Consider the following 25,042-nt stretch of genomic DNA (forward strand, 5'->3'; position numbering starts at 1 on the left):
TCACTGTGTGTGCAAAAGTAAAATACCTTGGACATTTCATCACTGAACGTCAGACGATGAGGATGTGTGTGGTAGATGCTGTGGGCTGTATATGTTGTCTTATTGTTTTTTTTTTTTTTATTTGGACCTTGAGACTGTGTGTGTATATGTGTGTGTATATATATATATATATATATATATATATATATATATATATATATATATATATATATATATATATATATATATATATATATATGAAAAATATAAACATTTCTAGCAAATATGAAAATGTATTACTAAAAATAAAAGAGCAGTAAAAATGGAAAAGGTTGGCAGGATATACAAGAAATAAAAATGACATTTTTTTTTATTTTTTTTATTGTTGATCCCTGCAGTATTATTAGTAGTAATTAGGGTTTGTGTGTTTGTAGGTGTTTCGTGAGGCTCGACGGTGTGTTCCCAGCATCATATACATGCCTCACATTGGTGACTGGTGGGAAGCCATCAGTGAGACGGTCAAGAGCAGCTTCCTCACACTGCTGCAGGATGTGCCCTCATTCACACCGCTTCTCATCCTTGCCACAGCAGAGACCGTCTACCAGCAGCTCCCTGACGAGGTGACCAATCTGTCTTGTTTTTCCCCTGAACACACCCTAAATACACTTTGTTGCATAACATGTTATGCTGGAGACATGAAAGTGTGTGGTTTGTTGTGGAGTACTATTACTTTACTAAGGGTGAGGTGTACCTTTTTTTTTTTTTCTTTTTTTTTTAAACCCACTGGAGAAGCTGCATGAAAATCCATGCTTGAGTGCTTGCCGCTCACATTGTGTCACATTGAGTAAAATTACTATAAATAAAATTAAGTTTTTATATATATATATATATATATATATATATATATATATATATATATATATATATATATATATATATATATATATATATATATATATATATATATATATAATCAGAGATGGGCACTCGAGTTAGAGACTCAGACTCGAGTCGCATTTTAACAGACTTCAGACTCGGACTCGGACTCGACCTGAAATGACTTCAGACTTGAATCGACTCGGCACAAAAGACTCAGAATATTTTAAAAACGACTCAAGTCTTTTACCCTTAACTACTGATATAATAAATAAAGAATTTGTGTTGTGTTTAAATGGTTTTATAATATCTGCGTCACATATTACCTTCCATGTCAGGGTAGATTTTGATTACGTATGTCTGTGTGCATAAACTCCGAAATGTCATAATAAGAGTCCCATGCAACATGATGGGAGCCACCGTGCCATGTGTTCTTTCGTTTGTGTTTATTATCACGTCAGATAGACTATATGCACAGAATGTGGGGAAAACAATTAAAGACACCGGAACAACATCATCAAATTTTATGAGCCATCGCATCCACAAAGGTTAGTCACATTAATGTGTGTCCATAAGAGAGAGAGATAGAAAGAGATGTTAATCCATTTATTACTTAAAGCTCATATTTTAACGTATCACAATCAGCATGTGTAGAGTTTTCTATTGACATTCTTAAACATTCCGAAGTTTGATTATTTTCTGATAATGACTGTCGTAAATAACAACGAAACCATATAACAAACAGCGACTCACTGGCGCCATCTTGTGTCCACTTAGTGACTGTATTGAAAATGACTACTCGTGTTGCCAGGACGACTGTTTTGTACATTGTAATGGATTATAAAGCTTATAAAGCAAAAAATTAGATTTATGTTATCCCTTACATCATAGGACCTTAATTTCAAATAAAACAGATTATAGAAAGATATATTTTTTTCTATTTAATACAACTAGGATAAACTAGGATTAGATTATGAGAATTTTTTTTTTTTTTAATGACTCGAGACTCGACTTGGACTCGTGACAAAAGACTCCAGACTTGACTCAAGACTCCAGATAAAAGACTTGTGAACATTTCTGATATATATATATATATTTATTATATATATGTGTGTGTGTGTATGTATTTACATTGGTGCGCCATCTACCCATCCACTATGCCACAGGCCACTCTTTTTTTTCTTTTCCCTCAGTTTCTTTTCCATTTTTTGTCCGCCTTCTCTCCTTTTTCTTCAAGGTCTGACCTGTACCCGTCATTCCCTTTCTATTCTTTTCTAGTCCTTTTCTAAGCGCACCAGGGGCATTAAAATCAATTCTCAAAGACATGGCAGGAAGAGCGTGTGAGAGAAGTCTTTAAAATAAAAGGAGCGAGAGAGTGGAAGGCAGAGATAAGTAATGCAGTCTGAAGTCACACATACAAAAAAAAAACAAAAAAAAACGTTCTCCCTTAATTATGCTGACGGGGAGTCACTCTGGCAGCACTGCGGTTTCACCTCGCAATCCAGCATCAAGCGCCTCCAGCGGCTCATGCTGTGCGCCCCATGCATCCCAGGATGCGTTGCTGGGCGACTGGTGATTGGCTGGTGGCGAAGCCCTTGATCATAGCCCCTGCTGAAGAGACTGATGCCCACCAGGAGGGCACGAGAGTGTTTAGAACAAAAGCATTAATGTTATTGACAGGCCCGTCTCTCGCTTACTCTCTCCCTGCTAGGTGTGTTCATTAAAGCCAGGCTCGTTCCTCTGAGGAAAGACACATGTTTAATTGATAGCAGACGAGGATGGGTTGCTTATTTCACCCTCTCTGTTGCGCTGGGTTTTGTCACACTTGTTTTTGTTTCAGTTTTTGACTCAACTTTCAGTGTTGAAGGACCGTTTGAAGACCCCTGTGGTGTCTTTACTTTTAAATTCTACATATATGACAATGTTTTGATTTAGAATTTGCAGTCAGTGCAGATAATTCTATTCACGGTTATTTGTATAGTGCTTTTTACAATACATATTGTTTCAAAACAGCTCTACAGAAAAAAACAAGTTTAAAATATTACAATCAAGAATCTAGAGGGGACTTTAAAGGACAAAAAGTGAATCAAAGAATCAAGTAATGTGCAGAGATAAATATAGATACATTTAGTCATTCGTAGGTTGATTTTGCTGAAAAGGGAAATTAAATGTTACAAATTGTGTAAACATGTATTTTATAAAATGTAAATCTTTTATTGGAAAATTAAACATTATATGAAACTTTGATAACTGCCTTAATGTTTTAAACAAGTGAGAAGATGGTGATTAAACTACATTTTATAAAAATCACCTGTCAAGTTTATAATAAATGTTACATCAGCAAATGTGAGTAAAATTACTACAGAGACTCATCTCAAGATATCTCACTTAACAAATATTATGAACAGAAAGATAAAAATAATAATTATTGGGTCATAATTATCGGCTAAATATGATATTTAAATGACATTTTATATGATATTTAAAGTCCCCCTGTAGTCAATAATTTTATCCCTTAAAACTCATCTTTGATCACCAAAATGACTTAATTTTTTTCACAAGAAAAAATGTTTTCTTCATGCCTTAAATTAGCTTGAATGTAACTCTACACCCTCACCTTATTTAGTACATGCAGATTAGAGCTGCACGATTAATCATATATCGCAATCGCGATGTCAAGCTTGTGCGATTATATGACGCAAAATGCTGCGATTTTATGAAATAAAATAATAAGTTAATAAATAAATAAAAAAATACATGTGTGGACACAACAACCCATTATCTGAGAGCTGTTTGCCCATTTTATACACCGCTAATAAAAAGAAGACCAGTCAGTTTCAGTTTAGGCAGTGGCATGTGTGGCGCGCATGGTCATGACTTTTCCGGTGTGCAGCGCAGAGAACGGGTAAAGATGGAAGCGGAGCAAACGGTCACTGAACTGGTGGCAAGAAAAAACGCTTCCCCTGTTATATGGCGATATTTTGGCTATAAGATTATAAACCCAGATTAGTAGTGGTTGAAGAGGAAAGAGGATTTAATTCGTTATCGCTCGCAGCGCTGTTATCGGTGCGCACATGACGCACATACATACAAGGCTCGCGCGCACAGAGAGAGAGAGGCGCGTTATAGCTCGCGAACTCCAAATTGATTTCTCTTTCGCGTCCTCAGTGCACTTGGATGGTCACATATACGCATTCTCAGCAAGTATTCATGTAAACACATTCAGTTATGTCTTAACTGAACGAGGTGAGAATTCGGACGTATGTCTGTCCGATGTGTGCGTGCATGTCTTACTCTTAAAGTGACAGCAACCTATAAATACCTGCTGTTGTCTGTCATGTAAATCAAACAACAAAACACAGCTTTAACAAAGATTAATCTATATTAAATTTATACAATGAACAGTGTCATTTTACATTTAATTATTACATTTCTGTGCATGAAAATTAATACTACAGTTAGACCTTATACTTTATTTGTAACTTTATGTAGTATTTATCTATGCTTGTTGTAATTGGTGTACAGTATTTGTTCTTTTTACAGTCTGTTCACTTGTCTTTAATAATGTATTATTTAGGCTAGCAGTTTATGCTATGGTATCAGAATAGTTTAAGTGGGCTAAGTAATAAATGCAAAGTTAAGTTACCCCCATCCAATTTTTTTTTGTTTTTTGTGCTGATCCGAAAAATGATCCGATCTGTGACGTCATAACCGTGATGTGATCTGAACCGTGAGTTTTGTGATCCGTTGAACCACTACAGATTAGTAAAGAAACAAATATCTTAAATGGGATTATAACAAGTTTGCAGTAGTGCAAAGATGTTATTTAATTTCATAAAAATATTTTAATTTGAAAACGCTGTGCATTTGTTTGCTGTTGTGGCTAGTTTGAGTTGAGGAATACACATTTCAGCATTATCAGTAATCTGTGTGTGTATTTTCATTGAGAACCAAGCAAGATGACTCATGATACTATTTGTTTATTATATCGCTATCGCAAATCGCAATCTCAATATTGACCTCAATAATCGCAATATGACATTTTCCCCAAATCGTACAGCCCTAATGCAGATCAATGAATATGCTAATTAGCCCTGCCTCCACTCACTTGCACGAGTAAACGCTCAACTTACTGAAGTAAACGCAGCACAATGGTATCGCTTTTTATGACATCGGACACATAATGGTAATTAATATGATTACCCTTTTGCTTGACTGTGTTATCAATAGCTAATAATGTGTTGCTAATGTTACACAAACCATGTTCCCATTCGCCATGTCAGAGTCAGACACCTGCCTTCTAACAATCAGGATCCTTACAAATGCTTTAAACAACTCAGAACGTCAGTGGAGGAAGGCATATAGTTCATCATAACATCGTAATATATGTCATACGCCTGCCATATTGCTGAATCTACACGATTTTTCATATCAACAGAAAAATACTGGGATAACCTGGCTTCTCTCGAGACTCCATTGATAGTTTACTGTTAATGATGTGCTAAAGCCCGCCGACACGTTGATGTGATTGGTTACAAGGTAGTTTGTGACGTCAGAAACACCAGTGATTTCAAACTGCGGGTTTTTTTTCACTGCAGTTTTAAGTTGAAAATACTCAGCAGTGGTGTTGACAAATGAATTTGTCAACACCACCTCATGGCTTTTCTTAAAGCATATTAAAAAAACCACATGGACATAAACTACATTACAAAATTGATTTTCAACACACCACCCCTCTAGATCTTTGAAATAACCTTCCTCTTTGGCTGAATGTTAACCAATAGCTCAACAGCAATTCAGGCTTTAACTTGCACATCCTGTTCAAAAAGCATTCTTAAAGTGTATCCAGTGACGTCTCAGAAGGACAGGACTCCTCCTCAATCTTGCTCTGGCACAGTTGTGGTATAGAACACCCACTTTTCATGATTCATTCCATTCCTGATGGATACAATCAAGTCCCGTCCTTGTACATCTATTTCAATCAAATATGTCATTGTATGGAAGTAAAATGGGTTACGAATGTTTTATGTTGAATTCAACACCAAGTTTTGACAACCACAGAAGATCTGAAGTAGCTTTGAATGGTGAAGTGGGCAAATTCTGAGAATTGACTGTTTGAATCCACAAAGCTTGTTCCCGCTTTGAAACGTATCCCAAGGCCCTTTCAGTGGAATCGTACCATCCTCGCTCTGAATCATACCACCCTTACCTTGGTGTGAGAGTCGTCTCTTGATCCGGGCAGGGGGTCCTGTGCTAAAGCCGCGATCAATACTGGGGCTTCACAGTAACACCACAAGAGCTCTACGGTCAGATTCTCCTTTAGAATAAACCATCCCGGCCTCTCCCACTCATGAGCACTTGAATCTAGGGCCTCTGAGATTTGGAGATGGAAAGCTTGTGTGTGAAATTTAGACAGGAGCCCTGTAAAGGAACAGGGAATGTTTGGCCTTCACTGATGTCAGTGGTTAGTTATATGAAGTACCCGGTAGTCGTGTTCTAGAATAAGATGAAAATGCACTTTCCTGTATGGAAAATAACTTTTAAAGTTACCCCTGGGGGAAAGTACATGTGCTTAAGAAACATATTGCATGTACTTCAGTGTTAAAAGTATGAGAGAATTGCATAAATAATGGTAGAGGAACGTGTTTGATGTTTTTTTACGTCAACTCTTTTGCGTGGATGTGTTTGATTTCTGGAATCTGATGGATATATCTAGGGCTGCCCTCGACTAAAGATTTTTCTGATCGACTAGTAGTTGTCTCTTTTAAGCGATTAGTCGACTAATCACACGTTTTTTTAATAAACCATATTAATCATAATAATGAGCTTTAATTGCCTACATAGCCTAATCAGCACTCAAGCGCGCTCATAAAGCTTGCAGCAGCGAACCGGCAAAAGTAATGTTGATAATCATTACTTTTGCCGGTTCGCTGCTGCAAGCTTTATGAGCGCGCTTGAGTGTCAGGGGAAAACAGCAAAGAGATTGCTTTAGCATTTTAATATTTAATTGATAAACTAGTGTTTTCTGTATTTTCGGCTACAGTGATAAATTCGACGATACTCATCATCTCCGCATTAGTACACGTGCCTATATGCACGTTTCATAAGAATATTTGTTTTCCATTTGAATTGGTTCATTTAAAAGTAGACATTTCACTGTCTATAGATCTATTTTTCATGTCTGTTTCCATGGTGTTTTTTTCTTTTTTTTTCTTTTTTTGACACTGTCAAGTTCACAGAGAGACGTCAGAAATTGCACCATTTGCTTTCATTATTATACAAAAGCACACCGTTTTGTTGTTGTGAGTGCACACAAATAAATGTAGACTCTTTACAGATTCAAAACATGTATTACTCTTACCTGTATGACCAATAATGTAGATAGCGCACATTTTTCTAGGTTAACCTTAAAGCGAGCAGCCATGTAAAGTTTCTACTACTTACATGTTTCAGATGATAAGCCATATTTGAGGTTGATCATTGATAGGCAAGCATTTGGATGTCCTGCCCAATGTACTGTTACCACATAGACCAGCTGTTAATGATCTGTCCATCACAGACTGCATGATTTTGCCACTTCCTGTGGATTTTTTTTTTTTTCTGCGACAAGTTGACTCTTAGGGGGCAGCACTAGAAATATCCATGGTTACCTGTGATCGCTGTATCAAAAATGATCAGTCTAGATTGAACCCGATAACGCTAAATCTAAATTAGCGTGCTAAGGTGTTTTGACTTGGGGGTAAGGCAAATAAAAAGGTTTTGGACTCAATTTTTTAATTTTTTTTTTGTGGTGGAAAACCAAGGAATCTTTAAATCTTTTCTTTAGTTGACAGTTAGTTTTCAAGTGTTTCTCATTACAAGTTCTGGAAGCACATGCAGAGGTGGAATTCATGTGATGCAGCATTTACTGTGAACCGAGTCTTTGTGATGTGATAATGGCACTAAGCCATATTGTGATTTTGTTTTATTACGATTAATCGCGCAGCCCTATTTCTAATGAAAAAAATGAATAAGAAATCCTCCTTAGTGTGCCTTTTTATCTTAAAGTGTCAAAAGTATGTATGTTAGTCAAGTGTCAGAAGTACTTGTTAGGTTAAGATGTGTAGTTGATTCGGCAACTTTATTTTGATTCAAGTTGTTTTGAAAGTCAGTTTGACGAACCAAAGGATTGTGATTTGATCTCAATAAGTGGTTTGTATTACATTTAGTGCTTTCAAATATGTGTGTGTGTATATATATTACATATACACATAGACACACATAGACACACACACACACACACACACACACACACACACACACACACACACACACACACACACACACACACACACACACACACACACACACACACACACACACACACACACACACACACACACACACACACACACACACATATTATGTAAACAGAAACCTTTATGTTTGATGCAATTAATCTCGATTAATCGATATGACAGCACTAATTATATTGTGTTAATTGTTCTAAATTGACATGTTGTTTCTATACACCTCAAGTAGGTCTTAAGTGGGAATATATTGAACCTACTTTGGTTCAAGATTAAAAAAGGTCCATTAGCCCTGAGCTTATCTGCATTAAGTGCAGCCCAAATATGCAAAGTAGAAGTTCGAGAACAGTTTGCACTGGCCCTCGGCTTCTGGCATGTTCAGCGAGACAGCTGTCCTCTCTGCGGCACTGCACATCAGGGGTGAGGCCTCAGATAAATTAAAAGAAACTGCAACAAAATAACCACTACAAATCTCTCAACTCGTCCATTCCCTCACATTTCTTAAAGAGAATGACGTAGAGACAGATGCCAGTTCCATCTGTAAACAGCATCTGCAGTGGGGGTAGGTGGCATGGATCACAGGAAGGAGGTACGTGCCCCTGTGCTCGGCTGCAGGAAGAGTTTTGGCTCATGCCAGCGCGTCTAGGAGGGATGCCAGTAGTCAGCTCCAGCAGTGTTTGGTTACACCTCAGTGTACACTTATTAGTTCACTGTAACACTTTCAGGGTCTGCATTTAGTATGAAAAGGATGGTAGTATATACAGTATCAAGCTATTAATAACATTGACATTGAGTTTTTTTGTCTTTTTTAACTTTTCCATTACAGAAAAAAACTTATTTCACAGATATTTTTGTCTAATTTTTCATTTAAAATATCTAAAAATCCTTGAAACAAGATCAGTTTACTTGAAGTGGCAATGAAAGGAGTTAATGCTTATTTTTAGAGATTGTGAATGTAAATGTATTTTATCTATCTGCACCGGCAGATTTTTTTCAGTTTCAGTTGCAAAGTAAAAATATAACTGGAAAAAACATTTATTTTAATAATAGGATTTTTGAAGTGTATAAGTAACAGTTTGTATGTTGATTTTTCCAAGGTGTGAATATTGTGACTCTTGAAGGAAAAGTCTACCCAAAAATGTTGTTTCAGACCTGTATGACTTAATTTCTTTTTACCACACAAAAGATGATATTTTGGAGAACATACACTTTCATTGTATAGACAAAAAAACATTTTCAAAATGTCGTCTTTTGTGTTCCACAGAAGAAAGTAAGTCACACAGGTTTTGGGACGACTTGTGGGTGAGTAAATAATGACAGCATTTCCATTTTTGGGTGAACTTTCCCTTTAAGTTTCAATCAGTGGAGTGTTTTTTAGGAGGTCCTCCAAAATTGACAGCAAATGGTTTGAAACACCCATAAATGTACTTGTATGGTGAAACTTCAGTGCTTCCCACAGGTTTGAAATTTACTTGCGGTGGTAGCCGGGCGAAAAAATCCTCCTATTACCCACGGCACAAAAATGGTCTACTACATATGACAAACAAATAATGTGTGATTTTTAACAGTATTTTTATTTATTGAAATTAATTTTAATTACATAGCATATTATATTTAATTATATACTAATATTATGCATTATTATGCATTGTAAATTATGTAAAATTACAGCATTTAAATGGTTCTCCTTTTCCTATGTTCTCCTTGCTGTCATATAGTGTCTCTCTCAGTGAATGGGACGCACATTTTACTAGTAAAATTTATAAAATGAATAATATACGTGTCAAATAATGTTCTTAGTCTTTTCTTCCTGTAGGGGAGACTACAATAATTTACTATGAATTAAATGGAAATCAAATTAAATACAATTTATCGTGTAACCAAAATACCAATAATGCCCAAAAGAAAAAGAAAAAACTTAGAGTGTGACTTTTAATTATAAACAAGCCCGAAATACAACGGGACTCTTATTTTGAATTGTCTGTACTATTGCAGGCTGATCCTTCAGATTCTTACAATCGTCTAAAACATTTTAAATAAAGGCCATAAAGTAGATTTTGTAATAATTCATCAACTTGAGTTCATTAGCAATCGCTTGACATAAATGTGTGCTTTTCATTGATTTGAGAATCACTTTGAAGCAGACTGAAGTGCTGTTGTGCAAACTTGTAGAACGCGCAACAGCGTCGCCTTGTGACTTTGCAAAATGCAGTGCCTGTGGGAATGTCAGCAGGAGTAAACAGTTCTGACGCACACGTAACGAGCAGGTATGAAACAACTAGTTTATCGATCGCGGATGGTCTCATTATCTTGCGCGGATATAAAAGTATAAGAGGATAAAAATAATAAAAGCAAAAATGTGTCTCCAAATATACTTGGGCAGCCATTATTATACGTGGGCGGCCCGCCCAAGTAAAGTCTGTGTGTGGGAAGCACTGAACTTCATTTTACCTCTTTTTCTTCTCCTAGTCATTGAACATCCTGAAAACATCACATTATAAAAGTAAATTACATTGAACATTTCCTTTCATATTGACTTTACATTCAGATATCACACCATTTTTCAAATCCCAGCTTTATTCTTTATCAGTCTATAAAGTTTCTTGTGTACTTATTGTTCATGTGAAGTAAACATGAAACATGTTTCAATAGGAGAAAGACAGGAAGAGACAAGAAATGTGTTTTTGATTTCCACATTTCCTCAGGATGTCTTGTTCTCTTGCGAGTTGAAAGGCCTATTTAGTCTCTCGGCTCTCTGCCTCTCAGAATCTGCATTAGTCTCCAAGGCTTCCATCAGCTCTGAGACAAATCATAAAATCACTACCTGGCTCTTTTGTTGGTTACTTGCTCTGCTTCCCTTTATCTAGCCTCAAGAGTTTGAAGCAAAGAAGCCTGAAAGCAACCAGAGTGCAAACAAATCTACCAAGAAGAGAATAATGCAGTTGATGAGGGATTGTTTGGATCTTCAACACCCGCTCATGATTGGAAATTGAACTTAAAGTACTCTGCAGATCCTCATTATGAGGAAATTCTCTCCTAGTGCTACCGCCCTGTTGTAATGTTTGGGGAGCCCTGGGGAGTTTTTAAAATGGCCCAGTTTGCACTTGGATATGAGAGCTTTCAGGTATTTAGACGTCTTTAGCCTTTACCTTGATTCATTTGCCCTGATTGCTGCAGCCTTTGGAGAAACTTAAGTTTTAACTGCTGATTCAGTAAAAAAGCTCCCAGACTGCACTAATTGGACTGGCACAGCACTCTTTACCAAGTGAAATTAGAGTTGAATATAGCAATATGAAACTGCTCATTAAAACGCTCTTCAGTGACACCTGTGACCATGTGCATCAGACACTGATCATTATTTTCAGGTTTTCTCTTCATGCCAGAGTCTTTGGCTGTCGGGAAGGATGCGTGCATCAAATTTCTTCTCCATCCTTTCATTATGTTTTGTCAAATCACTCTTCATTAAAGCCTTTTGTTATCCTGCTCTTCTAATTGCCCAACTGACAGTGGCCATGATTTTGTCAAGTAGGACTTGTTACTGGATCACCATATTTTGTTGGTCCTGGAGGTACATTCTGTCTTATGCTGATCCCTAACTACCCGTAAAATTAGAGATGATGATTGTCTGTTTAAGAATCAAGTTGTAACCCTAATCTAATTGTTAACTGGCCTTAAATTATGCATAAATGTTTTTTTTCGGTGGGTGCCCACCTCACTCATCATCACAGACATGTTCACACATCACATCGGTTTGATTTTCTTCCTGCTTTGGATTTCACCCTATAAATACTGTATGTTTACCAACAAACTTTCTTTTCGAGCTTCAAGCTGAGCAGAACAATGCTTCACGCCAGGAGAAATATTTTCGAGAGTTAGAGCCCGTCATGCACTATGCTTTCGGGGGGAAAACAGGGAAAAAAACAACACAATCCAATGCAACAGAACAAAGAATGCTGTGGGAAAACCAAAACGACAAGGCTCAACACAAGTTTTAAATGAGTTTGTATGTAGTCTGACTCACTTTTTGAAGAAATGTGGGATCCTTTTGGAGTCCCAGAGATCTGATCACTGCTGGTTGGCAGCATTTGAAGAGCAGTATGGGTGCCTTCCCCATATGATGCCTTTTATGATTTTCACGGCAGATGTTTGCACTGTTTGTATATATGTTGAATTCATGAGCCACTGGTTTGATGCTTAACTCATGGCTGAAAGCGAAATATTGGTTTCACTTATTTATTTATACAAAGAGACACTCACACACACATACACACATACACACATACATATATATATATATATATATATATATATATATATATAATATATATATATATATATATATATATATATATATATATATATATATATATATATATATATATATATATATATATATATATATATATATATATATATATATATATATATATATATATATATATATATATATATATATATATATATATATATATAATATATATATATATAATATATATATATATATATATATATATATATATATATATATATATATATATATATATATATATATATATATATATATATATAATATTATATATATATATATATATATATATAATATTATATATATATAATTTTAATCATAGAAAAGGTGTATAAAAGGTACTTTTCTATACATGTATAAATGATTGGAATAACAATGTATTTGGACATCAAATTGGCATGTCATTGACCTCAATATTTGAAAATAGCTTGTGGGTAATTGTTGTTGTTTTAATTTTTTTATAAATTGCCTTTTTTTTTTCTTTTTTTTACAGCTAAAATGCATCTTCAGTCATTCATATGGGGAGGTGGTTTATTTAAGCATGCCGGGAGAAGAAGCACGTAGGAAATTTTTTTCAGACCTCATTCTGGTGCAGGCGGCCAAGGCACCACCCCGCAGGAGAAAAACAGGTAAGTGTTTACCATGGTTAATTCAGAAGTATAGATTTATCTACACTTTTACCTTTTTAAAGACTGCTTTACCAACATTCAGCAAGCAGCATTTATCTCAACCAAGCACCATGAACAATGTTTATGGCATTGTGCAGAAATCTCAGTTTCAGAGTAAACATGGTCAGATACCCTCTTGGCATGGTGCTGATATTTAAGTTTTGTTTCAAAATGCCTTCTGCTAGTGACTACCTTCGGCCTTGTTTACACCTGGTATTAAGATGTGTTTTCGTCATTCCGGTCACAAGTGGATGACACAAAATACAGGTGTAAATAGGGTCTAAAACGTTTTGTGCTTGTCTACTTTCAACCACTTCCAGAGGTAATCGAAAACACATTCTACCAGATTGCTTTAGTAGTGTGGTTGATGTCGTATGTTTTTTTTTTGTCTTCTCCTTTCACGTTCATATATAAATTGCAAAAGCTTATTTAGTCCATTAGATTGAAAGATCTGAAAAAGCCTCTTTTCTTATTGCAATTACTTCCACCGCTGCTGCTGCTCCTTCAGAATTGCTATTGCTGTTGCTGTCTGAATATGTTTTCTTCTGAATATCTTCTCCATGTAGTCGATTGCCATGCTCATCGGCTCCCTCACAGTTGGAGCCATATAGCAGGGAATGGCTTTCAAGTTGAAATGCAAGCATCATGACCCATTGATGCAGAGCAGGGGTCCTCCTGTGGGTCGACCACAGCCGTCTCTGAATAAAACGCAAACCCTAATTCCTTTGGCAGTATAGCATCTGTGGTGGGAGAAAGGCGCTCTACTAAACACCGGGCCATAACCATTAGCTATAATTACACTCACAGTTAGCATGACTGCTTGCTAGCTTTTGCCACAAAGCAAATTGCTGAGGCTGGTGGCTCAATGATCACCAGGCACTCTGCCCAGATCTTTGGATTAGCACAAGGTCCTCGGCCTGTTTGGCGAGAAGATTGTTCTTCTGTCAGCAATATTTACAAGGCAGTACCACATTAGCACTCTTTGCTTGGTGTGTTTGGTCATTTCTGGAAGTCTGTTTTTGGTTCGTTGTATAGATGCAGCCCTGAATTACTGCAGCTGTCAGATTGTTTGTTGGAGCTCTTCAGAAATCAATAATACACTTTGTGGCCCACGCTGTAGTGTGAAGCGTTTCTCAACTTCATCTATATAATGCTGGGTGTTTATAATTCCTCTAGCTGCTCTGGCACAGTTTCAGTGTCATCTGACTCTTTGAGTTGTTTCAAGCCATTTGCTAAGCATTTCATCTGGTGTTAAATCCAGATTCCAATTCTGAACAAAATACTTGTTGATAAATACTTGATGATGTTTCTTGCACCACTCTTTAGGGTGGAGTGGTATAATGCATCCACAATATTATAAAATATAATGCACTACAGTTTAAAAATTTGGGTCAGTGAAATTATTCCTTTTATTCAGCAAGAATGTATGCAATTGATCAGAAATAACAGAAATTTGTAATGTTACAAAATATTTCTATTTCAAATAAATGCCGTTATTTTCAAAATCCTGAAAAAGTATTATGATTTCCACACTGTTTTCAATGTTTATAATAAAAAGAAATGTTTCTTGAGCATCACAATCAGCATATTAAAATGATTTCTAAAGGATCATGTGACAATGAAGTAATAACTGAAAAATCAGCTTTACCATCACAGGATCAAATTACTTTTTAAAATATATTAAAACAGAAAACATATTTTAAATTATAATAATATTTCACAGTATTACTGTTTTCTTTATGGAAGTTTGTTTCCACCACTGAATAAAAAAACAAAAAAATGTAATTGTGACTTTTTTTTCCTCACGATTCTGTTTTTTCTTTTTCTCAGAATTGCATGATATAAACTCGCAATTGCAAGTTATGGTCAGTTGCCTGATATAGTCGCAATTGCATGTTATAAAGTCAGAATTGCGAGATTGCGAGAAAACGTTAGAATTGTAAGTTCATATTTCGCAATTCTGACTTTATTTCTCACAACTGCAAGTTTATATCTTGCAATTCTGACTTTATAACATGTATTTGTACATCTTGCAATTATGAGAAAAGAAGTCAGAATTGTGAGATAAAAAGTCGCACTTATCTTTTAAAGGTCACATATTATGCCCATTTTACAAGATGTAATTTAAGTCTCAGGTGTCCCCAGAATGTGTCTGTGAACTTACAGCTTAAAATACATCACAGATTATTTATAAATCCATGTTGTAAATACCCTTTTCTGACTACGGTCACAGTTCCTGCTTCAATCGGATTCTCTGCCAAATATTAACAAGGCATTCACTTCAAAAATAAAACTAATCCACTGCGTTCGCTCAGATGTCAGTAAATGAAGACTGTTATGTTCACTCTTACGTCCAACAGCAAAACATCTCAATTACTTACCAGACATTGTTGTCACTACAGCTGCTCGACCACGGAGAAAATGGCAGACAGCGTACAGCTCGCTGAGGGCGGAAACTATGGTAATAGAGTACTGTCAGTCAGTGGGCGTGGGCGGGGCATGAGTAATTTGACGTCACATTACCTAGAGATTTAAAACGACTTGTCTAATGAGACTGCTTTGGTTTAATGGGGATTTAAAAAAAAAAAAAAAAGGAGTGGATGGATTTTTATCATTGTTGAGTGGTTGTGTACACACACTGCCAACACACATTTATATCCAAACACCTTGTAAAAGTAGATTTAGCATAATAGGTGACCTTTTATTTTATTCCGTGGCAGAAACAAGCTTCTGTAGTTTTTACTGTGTCTTTAATCAAATAAATGCTGCTTTGGTAAGCAATATCACTGCGTTATCATTCAGAAATGTTCAAAGAAGTCTGTTATTGGTATTTATGAATTTAAATATTTAAAAATTCAATACATGTAAATAAATATTGCTGTTTATATTTGTTATATTACATTTGTATTGCACACATGAAAATTATTTAAACATGCCTTGATGAAGGGGAAAAACACTCTAGAGAAAATTCATAGATATTTAGATATGTAATGAATATTGTTACAAGGCAATATAAAGATCATGAATCAGACATAGTGCTTCTTTAGTTGCTCCTTTAGAGAACCATCAGATTTCTCATGATTTCCATCTGTTACGCTGTATTGAGGGATTGTGTCTGTGTTTGTGTTCCCAGTGTGCGCTCTGGAGGTGCTGACCCTCGCTGAAGACCCCGGCCCTCGACAGCTCTCACCAGAGGAGCAGCGGCGACTGGAGGAGCAGGAGGAGAACACCTTGCGCGAGCTCCGCCTCTTTCTCAGGGACGTCACAAAGCGGCTCGCCACTGACAAGCGCTTCCAGATCTTCAGCAAGCCCGTGGACATCGAGGAGGTGGGCTGTTACTGCACGTCAGCAGCTGTATGATTAATGCCTGTAGGCTCTGTACTCTATTTGTTCAATATTAGCGTCTAATTAGCAGCACCTATGGTTTATTAGCAACCCCCTGACCAAACAAATCAAATGATTGTCATTATACGACAGCTGCGGGCAGGATCGTTACCTGAATCAGTAAATTTGAGAAGGCAATTAAAAAGTTCATCAATATAAGAAGCAAACAAGGAGGGAGGTGTGTCTATGAATACAGAGTGCGACACATTTTCGACCTGATCTCCTTAAGCTGAGTTTGTAATAGTGTGAAGCTCAAAAAGCCTGTCAAGAATGTGTCTGGGTCATATGTATCTCCAGTTCAAATGTGTTTGTGTAATTTGTCTCCGTTTTTAGGTGTCAGACTACCTCGAGGTTATCACACAGCCTATGGACCTGTCCACCATCATGATGAAGATCGACACTCATAAGTACACAGCTGCCAGGGATTTTCTAGTGGACATTGACCTCATTTGCAGCAACGCGTTAGAGTACAATCCAGACAAAGACCCAGGAGGTAAATATATAATATAGAGCAACTGTATAAATATTAGAACATCTTATAACAAAGTCTTATCGGGCATTCACACTGCCAGCAATATGCAGCAACAGTGCAACAGGAAGTCATTCGTTTTTAAGGAAAGTTGGTGCAGAGTTGATCAGAATATTTTTGTTATGTCATGTTATCTTACCTTGTATCGTAAAGTAACTTTTTTTTTGAGACATTTTAAAAGTTTTGTAGTCGAGTACTTGAATAAATAAACAAAATGTAGTGAATTCTAATGGCAAGTATAAAAATATGATTCATGCATAAAATGTATAATGAATTATATATGCATTGAGGAAAATACATTTTCGACATTCAAATAGTGTTTTTTCTAGTTGACTAGTTGTGCAGAACTAGTCAATTACTCATGCACATCTCTAGTACTTATTTAATACGGGTTCTGCACGGCAAACTTCCGTATTCTGTAAAATAGGTTGCATCACTTTTTCAGGTGTTTTGTATGTGTTTTGTTAAATATAGAGCTGTTTTACTCCATATACCTTCAGAGAAGCTAGCAAAGATGATCCTAACTGATTGAAATTAAAAGTTTTATTTCAATTTTTCTTCTCACTAACATTTGGATATTAAAATTGAATAAAACACCAAAAATAAAAAAATAAAAAACTAGCAAAATTTTGCCATCAGTTCCATCAGGGTTCCCACTCATCCTGGAAAACCTTGACAAATTTTCCAGTCCTGTAAAACACATGGAAAATTACAGAAAATGTAAAATGTCCTGGAAAATCTTGTAGTTGTCCTGGAAAATTATTTTTTAAAAAGTTCTTGGTTTTTTTTTATTTTTTTTTAGTCGAGACCAGAGTTTATCACTGACCTAAAACAATCACCAATAGTTGCAGAAAGTGCGATGTTCAGGAATGCTGAGTTTTGACACTTGAGAGTAGTATTTTTTCAGATGATGTTTAGTCTTGTGTTGCCACTTGCAGCAGTTGTTATAATAATGTTATAGTATGTTATTAACTGCTTAAATGCATAATCTTTTGCTTAATTATTATGCAAGTTGATTTTCTGATTTTCCCAAGCACATTTTACCAATTCCAAACCAATCAATCTTAATAATTACTATTAATTTTGTATTTAGTCATGAGGTTAGTTTATGAAGTTAGTTTATGAGGTTAGTTTATGAAGGCTTGTTTTCTTTTACAGGTTAAATGAGCCAAAAAGAGATTTATCTCAGACTGAAAGGTCAAAAATTATTAAATTCCCATGAGAAGGATGCAATACTAGTGCAATACTAAAAATTGCAGTTAAAGCATGACCATTGGACAGCAAAATGCTCATTGGGTCAGCAGGGTCAGACAACAACAGGTGGAGAAGTAAAGACACGTTAACTTTCTGCCAAAAAAATAGAATGTGCATCAGTAGTTAAGTAATGACAATAAACTATGGAATCTTGTTTCCGCCACTCAATAATAAATAAAAAAAGTTAGCTTAATTGCAACTTTTTATCTCACAAGTCTAAATATTTTTCTTAGAATTGCGAGTTTCCATAATTGTAATGTAAGCTCGCAATTGCAAGGAAAAACAGTAAGAACTGCGAGTTTAAATCATGCTATTCAGACCTTTTTTCTCATAATTATTACTTTTTTCTGGCATTTGAAAGATTATATCTTGCGATTCTTACTTCTTTTAGAATTGTGAGATATAAACTTGCAATTGCGAGAAAAAGTCAGAATTGTATGTTTCTATCATGCAATTCTGACTTTATATCTTGCAATTGCAAATATCAAATCACAATTATGTAAACTGGCAATTGCGAGAAAAGTCAGAATAGCGAGATAAAAAGTAAAAGTCGCAATTACCTTTTTTTTTTTTTTTTTTAACAGAAACAATCTTCCATAGTCATAATGTATGATTAAGAGCTCATATTAAAAACTGATTTTATAGTTAAGTCATGGCAATTTTTAAAGATTTAGAGAGCAATATATTACTTTAGGGCGTAATCCCAGTCTTTTATTCCCATTGTTGTAAAATTGAAAATGTCCTGGAAAAGTCCTGGAAAATGATCACTGAAAAAGAGTCGCAACCCTGGTTCATACTGCTGTTAAAACTTTCTCTGACAAGCAGTGAGCCCTGTTTTTCTGTTTGTTCATGTGGCGTTAGGCATAAAGCCCATTTAGAGCTCCAAAAACAGTGATGCAAAAAAAAAAAAGCAGCGACTGCTGTACTTGAAACGTAGAGGACATTAAATCAATGATTAATCAGACAGACTTGGTTCTTCACTGAAAGATATGAGAATTTGAGGACAATAAATGCAGCTAGATATTAACCCATTGACCTTTCTTCATTCAAAAGGCACAGGAAATCATTGTCGCTGATCTCTCCACAGAGGAAAAATGGCACTATAATGAGCAGTCTCCATAAAACCCATTCATCGCTTTAATGGACTTCTTTCTATTCTCTGGCCATACGGTCGGTCAGTTGGGACACTTTGCAGTGTAGAAAATCATGTCAGATATTTATTGGTGTTTATGGACGTGCCATATATGTACATAGTACAGTGGTTATAAACTAAACCAGTATGAAATGAGCCATGGAAACAGTGCCTGGAATACCAATTTAAATGTATGTAAGTTGACGCTCTTTTTGCACTAAAGCATTGAGTGAATGTGCAATATTTATTTAGCATATTTTGCCTGTGCAAACTATCATCTGAGTACCACATCACTGTTTTGTTTTTGAGCAAAGTGAGGTAAGACGGCCATATGTTATGCTTTGGTTTCTGTTCATGTTGTTGCAAGTCTGCTAGCTGGCTACTTCTGCACAACACTTGAGATTTTTTTATTTTTTATTTTTGTCAGGATTTAACTCCCAAACGTCTGGATTAATTGGTCAGCCATTGAAGGTTGTTGGCTAAATGCAGCCGGTGCCTATGAATAAATCATAGTAGCCCATTTGCTGGGAGAACGTGGGTCATTTGTTTAAATGCAGCGTCCACAGAGGAGCCACTGAAGGAATGAGACAAAACGCAATTAGTTACTTTAATAAGGAAACATAAAGAGGCTTCTAGTCCATTTAGAGCAGGGGAATATGGGATTTAGGAGCTGTCAAAATTCCATTTGTTAAGCATTACTCTCACAAGTGAAGCATGAACATTTCACTTGAAATCTAAGGTGTCCTGTCCTTCGCTATATAGGTAATGTTTTTGTTCATTCGCTGCTGCTGCTGTGGTTGTTTTGTTTGTTTTTGTGAGCATCATTTCTGTCCTTGAAATGCAGTGAAGTTCCAAATAGAGTATGGAAACCTACTTTTATTCAAGAGAGAGTCTCACAGTAGTAGTTTGAAAGTCAGATTCCTAGAAAATGTGTGCTTTGAAATTGTAACCCAGCTGAAGTTTCAAAATCACATCTTAGTATGCACGTTTTAAGGTTCTTCTAATTCAAATGATTAAATTCAGAGCTGCCTAATCCTGCCCCTGGACATCAGCCTCCCTGCTGAGTTTCCTTCCATCCCTGTTCTAAACCAACTGCTTAAACTTTCAAGACTGCATCCCAGTTCACATAGATTATACTGAAAGTATGTACTTAGCTGGGGATGGTGAATTATATATTTTTGAGAATGGAGTAAACCATTGTAAATGCAAGTGTGTTTATATGTATGTATATATGCATTTATAAACAGTATACATACAAATATATATCTATATTACTATATCTATATATAGTCACACACATTAAATTGTTTATCTAATGGATATACATAAATACACATATAATTATATTATATTATTATATATGTAATTTACTAAAAATAGGGAGATATATATATATATATATATGTGTGTGTGTATATATATATATGTGTGTGTGTGTATATATATGTGTGTGTGTGTATATATATATGTGTGTGTGTGTATATATATATGTGTGTGTGTGTATATATATATGTGTGTGTGTGTATATATATATGTGTGTGTGTGTATATATATGTGTGTGTGTGTATATATATGTGTGTGTGTGTATATATATGTGTGTGTGTGTATATATTTATATTTATATATATATATATATATATATATATATATATATATATATATATATATATATATATATATATATATATATATATATATATATATATATATATATATATAATATATTATATATATATATATATATATAATATATTATATATATATATATATATATATAATATATTATATATATATATATATATAATATATTATATATATATATATATATATATATATAATATATTATATATATATATATATATTTATATTTATATATATTTTGCACTGTTTTTTGAGCATATAACCATGAGCTGTGTTTTTAAAATTGTGTGTCAAGTTAAAAATAGTTGCATATCTTTAAATAATTTTATGTGTAAGATTACTAGGTGCCAGTCGCTGAATTAAACCTGCAGTGCTTTGAGGTCATGTGGCAACAGTGTAACCTAGTACTGTTTAAAATGTTTTTCTTTAATCTGTTGTATTTAACATACTATTTTCTTGTGTTTTTTTATTTATTTTTTTATATATAGATGATAAAATGCAGTACTTAATAAGTAGTAAATTAGTATTCTCAAAGGTCAAAGTCAAAGGGCCCTATTTTAACGATCTGAGTGCATGGTCTTAAAGGTCCCGTTTTTCGTGTTTTTTTGAAGCTTTGATTGTGTTTATAGTGTGCAATATAACATGTGTTCATGTTTCGCGTGTAAAAAAACACAGTATTTTTCACATAATTTACTGTTTCCACTGTCATAAAAACTGCTAAAAAGCTGATGACTTCCTTGTTCTATGAAGTCCCTCCTTCAGAAATACGTAACGAGAATGCCAGCGGTTCCTGTGTTGTGATTCGACAGCTCTGAGCGCACCTTGCCCGGAAAAGTCACGCCTCTTACCATAACATGGAGATGCACGTGCTCAATGTTATTGTAAACATGTCTTTATTTTTACCTTATCAATTTGAGCCGGAATCAGACCCGGTGATTGAACTGCGGGATGACATGGCGACAAACACACTCTACAAATGCAACTCTTGTGTATTCCTGTGGGCGGAGGCTAGTCAAAAAACTGTTTTAGTGATGTCATTAAAGAAGGAAGTAGAGGGATGTAGTCCAAACTGGCCGTTCGATGTAGGCGACTTCTGTTAAATAAAATATCTCGCTTGGCATTGAACTTTGAGCTTTAAAATTTTACAGATTTTATTTATACTCTTAACAACATCACACTAACTAAAGTTTGAAACATGGGATCACGAAGAACGGGACCTTTAAGGACATGGCGCAAGTGTGCATAGGGCATGTCCGAATCCACTTTTGCTAGTTTAAGAATCGGAAACATGGTCGGCGCGCCCGGCCTAAAAAGGTTGCACCCGCATATAGAGGCAAATTACTAACGCGCCCTTTAAATAACAAAGCAAATATTGTGCCATTGATTTTAGACCAGGTTTCTGTTGGTCAATGGCTCAGTCTATTTCAGTTGCCTCAAAATAGTAATGTGCCAACAATGCACCTGAACACACCTTGTTTTCACCTCGTGCCCATGAGCGCACAAATGCATTTGCCATTTAAACATGGCACATGACATGAAAATGATAACTGCGTTGGGCTGAAACTAGCAAAAAACACTTGCATCATGCCTGGTGCCGCATTGCACTGGGTGTATGATTGGGCCCCAAGTCAACTTTATTGTAATTTTTAGCACATTGCATGACAATGGTTAAAAATGATACACAGTTCCTACTTTCTATTCTATTCCAAACATAGCGTATATTTTGTAGGAAGGAAGATCTCAAGGAGATGGATTGAGCATCGCTGATTCAGTTTCTCTCAGGTCCATTTGTTCATTTGCCAATTTTGGCACCAGCAGTCAGATCTTTTGACAGTTCTTTGAAAGTCAAAATAAGTGTGTTTACACTCTCTTCCTCTCAGCCTGCCTTTATATCCTTGACTGGAGTAAAGAGTGCTCTCTCACTCGCTCTAGATGGCTTAATTAGGCCCATCTTCCAATTAAGAGGCAAACTTTGCCAGATCCTGACCTCCAGCCTGTCCTGGAATAATGAGGACTACCCAGTAGCATGCTCTTTTCTCACACACACACTTTTCCTCCCTACATGTTTAAAACCTGCTTGATTTAACGATAGAGAGAGTGAGGAAAGAGGATAGAATGCAAATGGTTGCTTTGAGAACTTTGAGAAAACACAGTAATCCCCGTTCTCACACCAGTGTGTTTTTGTAAACAAAGATGCTTTGATTGACTGCCCGTGGAGCGCTCCTGCCTCAGAAGTATTTTTTATTTTTTTTTAAATTAAAAAAAGCTGATGCTTTAAGGTTCTCGGCCGTATCTCAGTCTATTGCCTGATTACAGCACCAAATTTTATTTATTTTGTTTTGATGTGCCTCTGAGCTTCTTTTCTTGTTCTTGTTGGTTTCAAAATCTTTGTTTATTTTTTTTATTTTTTTTATCTGTCTGGGGAAAAGAAACGAGGAACACTGAAATGGTTGTGATATTTGTAATTAAAACTCTTTTATTTCAGTCAGATGGTCAAAATAAAGTGAGTGGAGTTGCATTTCAGTATGCCAAATATAGAAACAGGGCACTGTAGTCCTAAAATGTGTAATTTTCACTTTTTAATTCTCACAACATTCAAACCTTTCAAACGTTATTTTTGGAAAGAGATTTCGTCAGCTGAACAATCAGTATGTTGCTAAACAATCCATTGAATGCACTGTACTTCTTTCCCTCACAGCTTCGTTTTCATTCCTGTTAAAAATGTAATATGGTGCTACCCTGATTCAAGTCTATACATACTATTTGTAACCAAATTTCTTGATGGATGTAGGTTTGTTCATTGACGCCACCTATAGCTGCACGGTTCAACTTGTATTTTAGGCCTGTAATAAACCAAGTAGAAAATGTATTTATTTATTTACATGGTGTCGTTAATGTCACCATCTTACCTTATGTTTGTTAATGTCTACGCTCCTTGGTTGCTGCAGTTTACATTTGCATTAAGTGTCATTGGCAATGTATGCGGCTGTTCATGTTATCAGAAATCAACTCTTTTTGAAAATAACTTCATGCTACAGCAAATGTATGGCATATTTTTTGCTTTGTGTGAAGACCCCTTCAGATGTGTATGACTTTATAAATTTATCAAGATAAACCATGAATGGAATTTACATTAAAAACAACTTATACTCATACAGCTTATTTACCTGGCGTCTACACCTTGTTGATTATAATGGTGTGCTTGAGTTCTGTTGTGTTGTAATTGTCATTTTTCACAATTAGCTAATTGCGGTTGCTGTATTTGTAGTCTTGATTATTTATTCAATTAATTGTGCAGCTTTAATACCCAGAAATTTTGCTGTCAGTCTTCAGCAGCATTGCTCTTTCTTCATCCACCCGAATGAATTTTTCATTGCCTGTGGCCTTACTGTCTTCCATTGTGCTTGCTCACAGATAAAATCATCCGCCACAGGGCCTGCAGTCTGAAGGATACTGCACACGCCATGATCGCCTCTGAACTGGACCCTGAGTTCGACCGCATGTGTGAGGAGATCAAGGAGTCCCGCAGGAAGAGAGGTGACACAACACTTCAGGCTGTCCTTAGCCCAGGGTTTCTTTGAGCTAGACTGAATCTTAGTTCACATAAACTCTATTTGTGTCTGAATCTCTGATTCAAAAGCATCAGATTGCCTTTGCAATGTTGGAATTGACCCATTTTATTTTTTAGAAAAAAGCCAGTCTTGTACTCTCCCAGGTTCAGGACACTGTCCTCTGTTAAAAAAAATACACTGCACACACACGAATATTGTCAAAATCCAATTCTCTTGCCCAAAACGCATGTACGCATTAACATTTACAGTTACTTACTGTTTTTAACGCTTCTATTTTAGGTTGATTTAGAATGGAAGAAATCCTTTTGTTCTGAAATCTCTTCTTATTCTTCATGTAGTGCTGCATTTAGCATTCACTTGATTAGGAACAGTTTTAAATACCAGTCAACCGTCAGAATCTGAATTCTTATGT

The 25,042-nt window shown here is 35.6% G+C and overlaps 1 protein-coding gene across 2 annotated transcripts in view; it reads left to right on the plus strand.

Moving 5' to 3' along the window:
• The window catches only part of atad2b (ATPase family AAA domain containing 2B), a 103,792-nt gene that overhangs the window by 18,024 nt on the left and 60,726 nt on the right, over nt 1–25,042 (plus strand). For both annotated transcript variants that reach the window (XM_067384351.1, XM_067384352.1), the window contains exons 19-23: nt 414–599; nt 12,944–13,079; nt 16,252–16,445; nt 16,836–16,995; nt 24,473–24,595. In XM_067384351.1, the coding sequence (XP_067240452.1) occupies nt 414–599; nt 12,944–13,079; nt 16,252–16,445; nt 16,836–16,995; nt 24,473–24,595 (799 nt within the window). The remainder of the gene's footprint in view (nt 1–413; nt 600–12,943; nt 13,080–16,251; nt 16,446–16,835; nt 16,996–24,472; nt 24,596–25,042) is intronic.

This window comes from Chanodichthys erythropterus, chromosome 4 (assembly GCF_024489055.1).
Source record: "Chanodichthys erythropterus isolate Z2021 chromosome 4, ASM2448905v1, whole genome shotgun sequence".
Taxonomy (NCBI): domain Eukaryota; kingdom Metazoa; phylum Chordata; class Actinopteri; order Cypriniformes; family Xenocyprididae; genus Chanodichthys; species Chanodichthys erythropterus.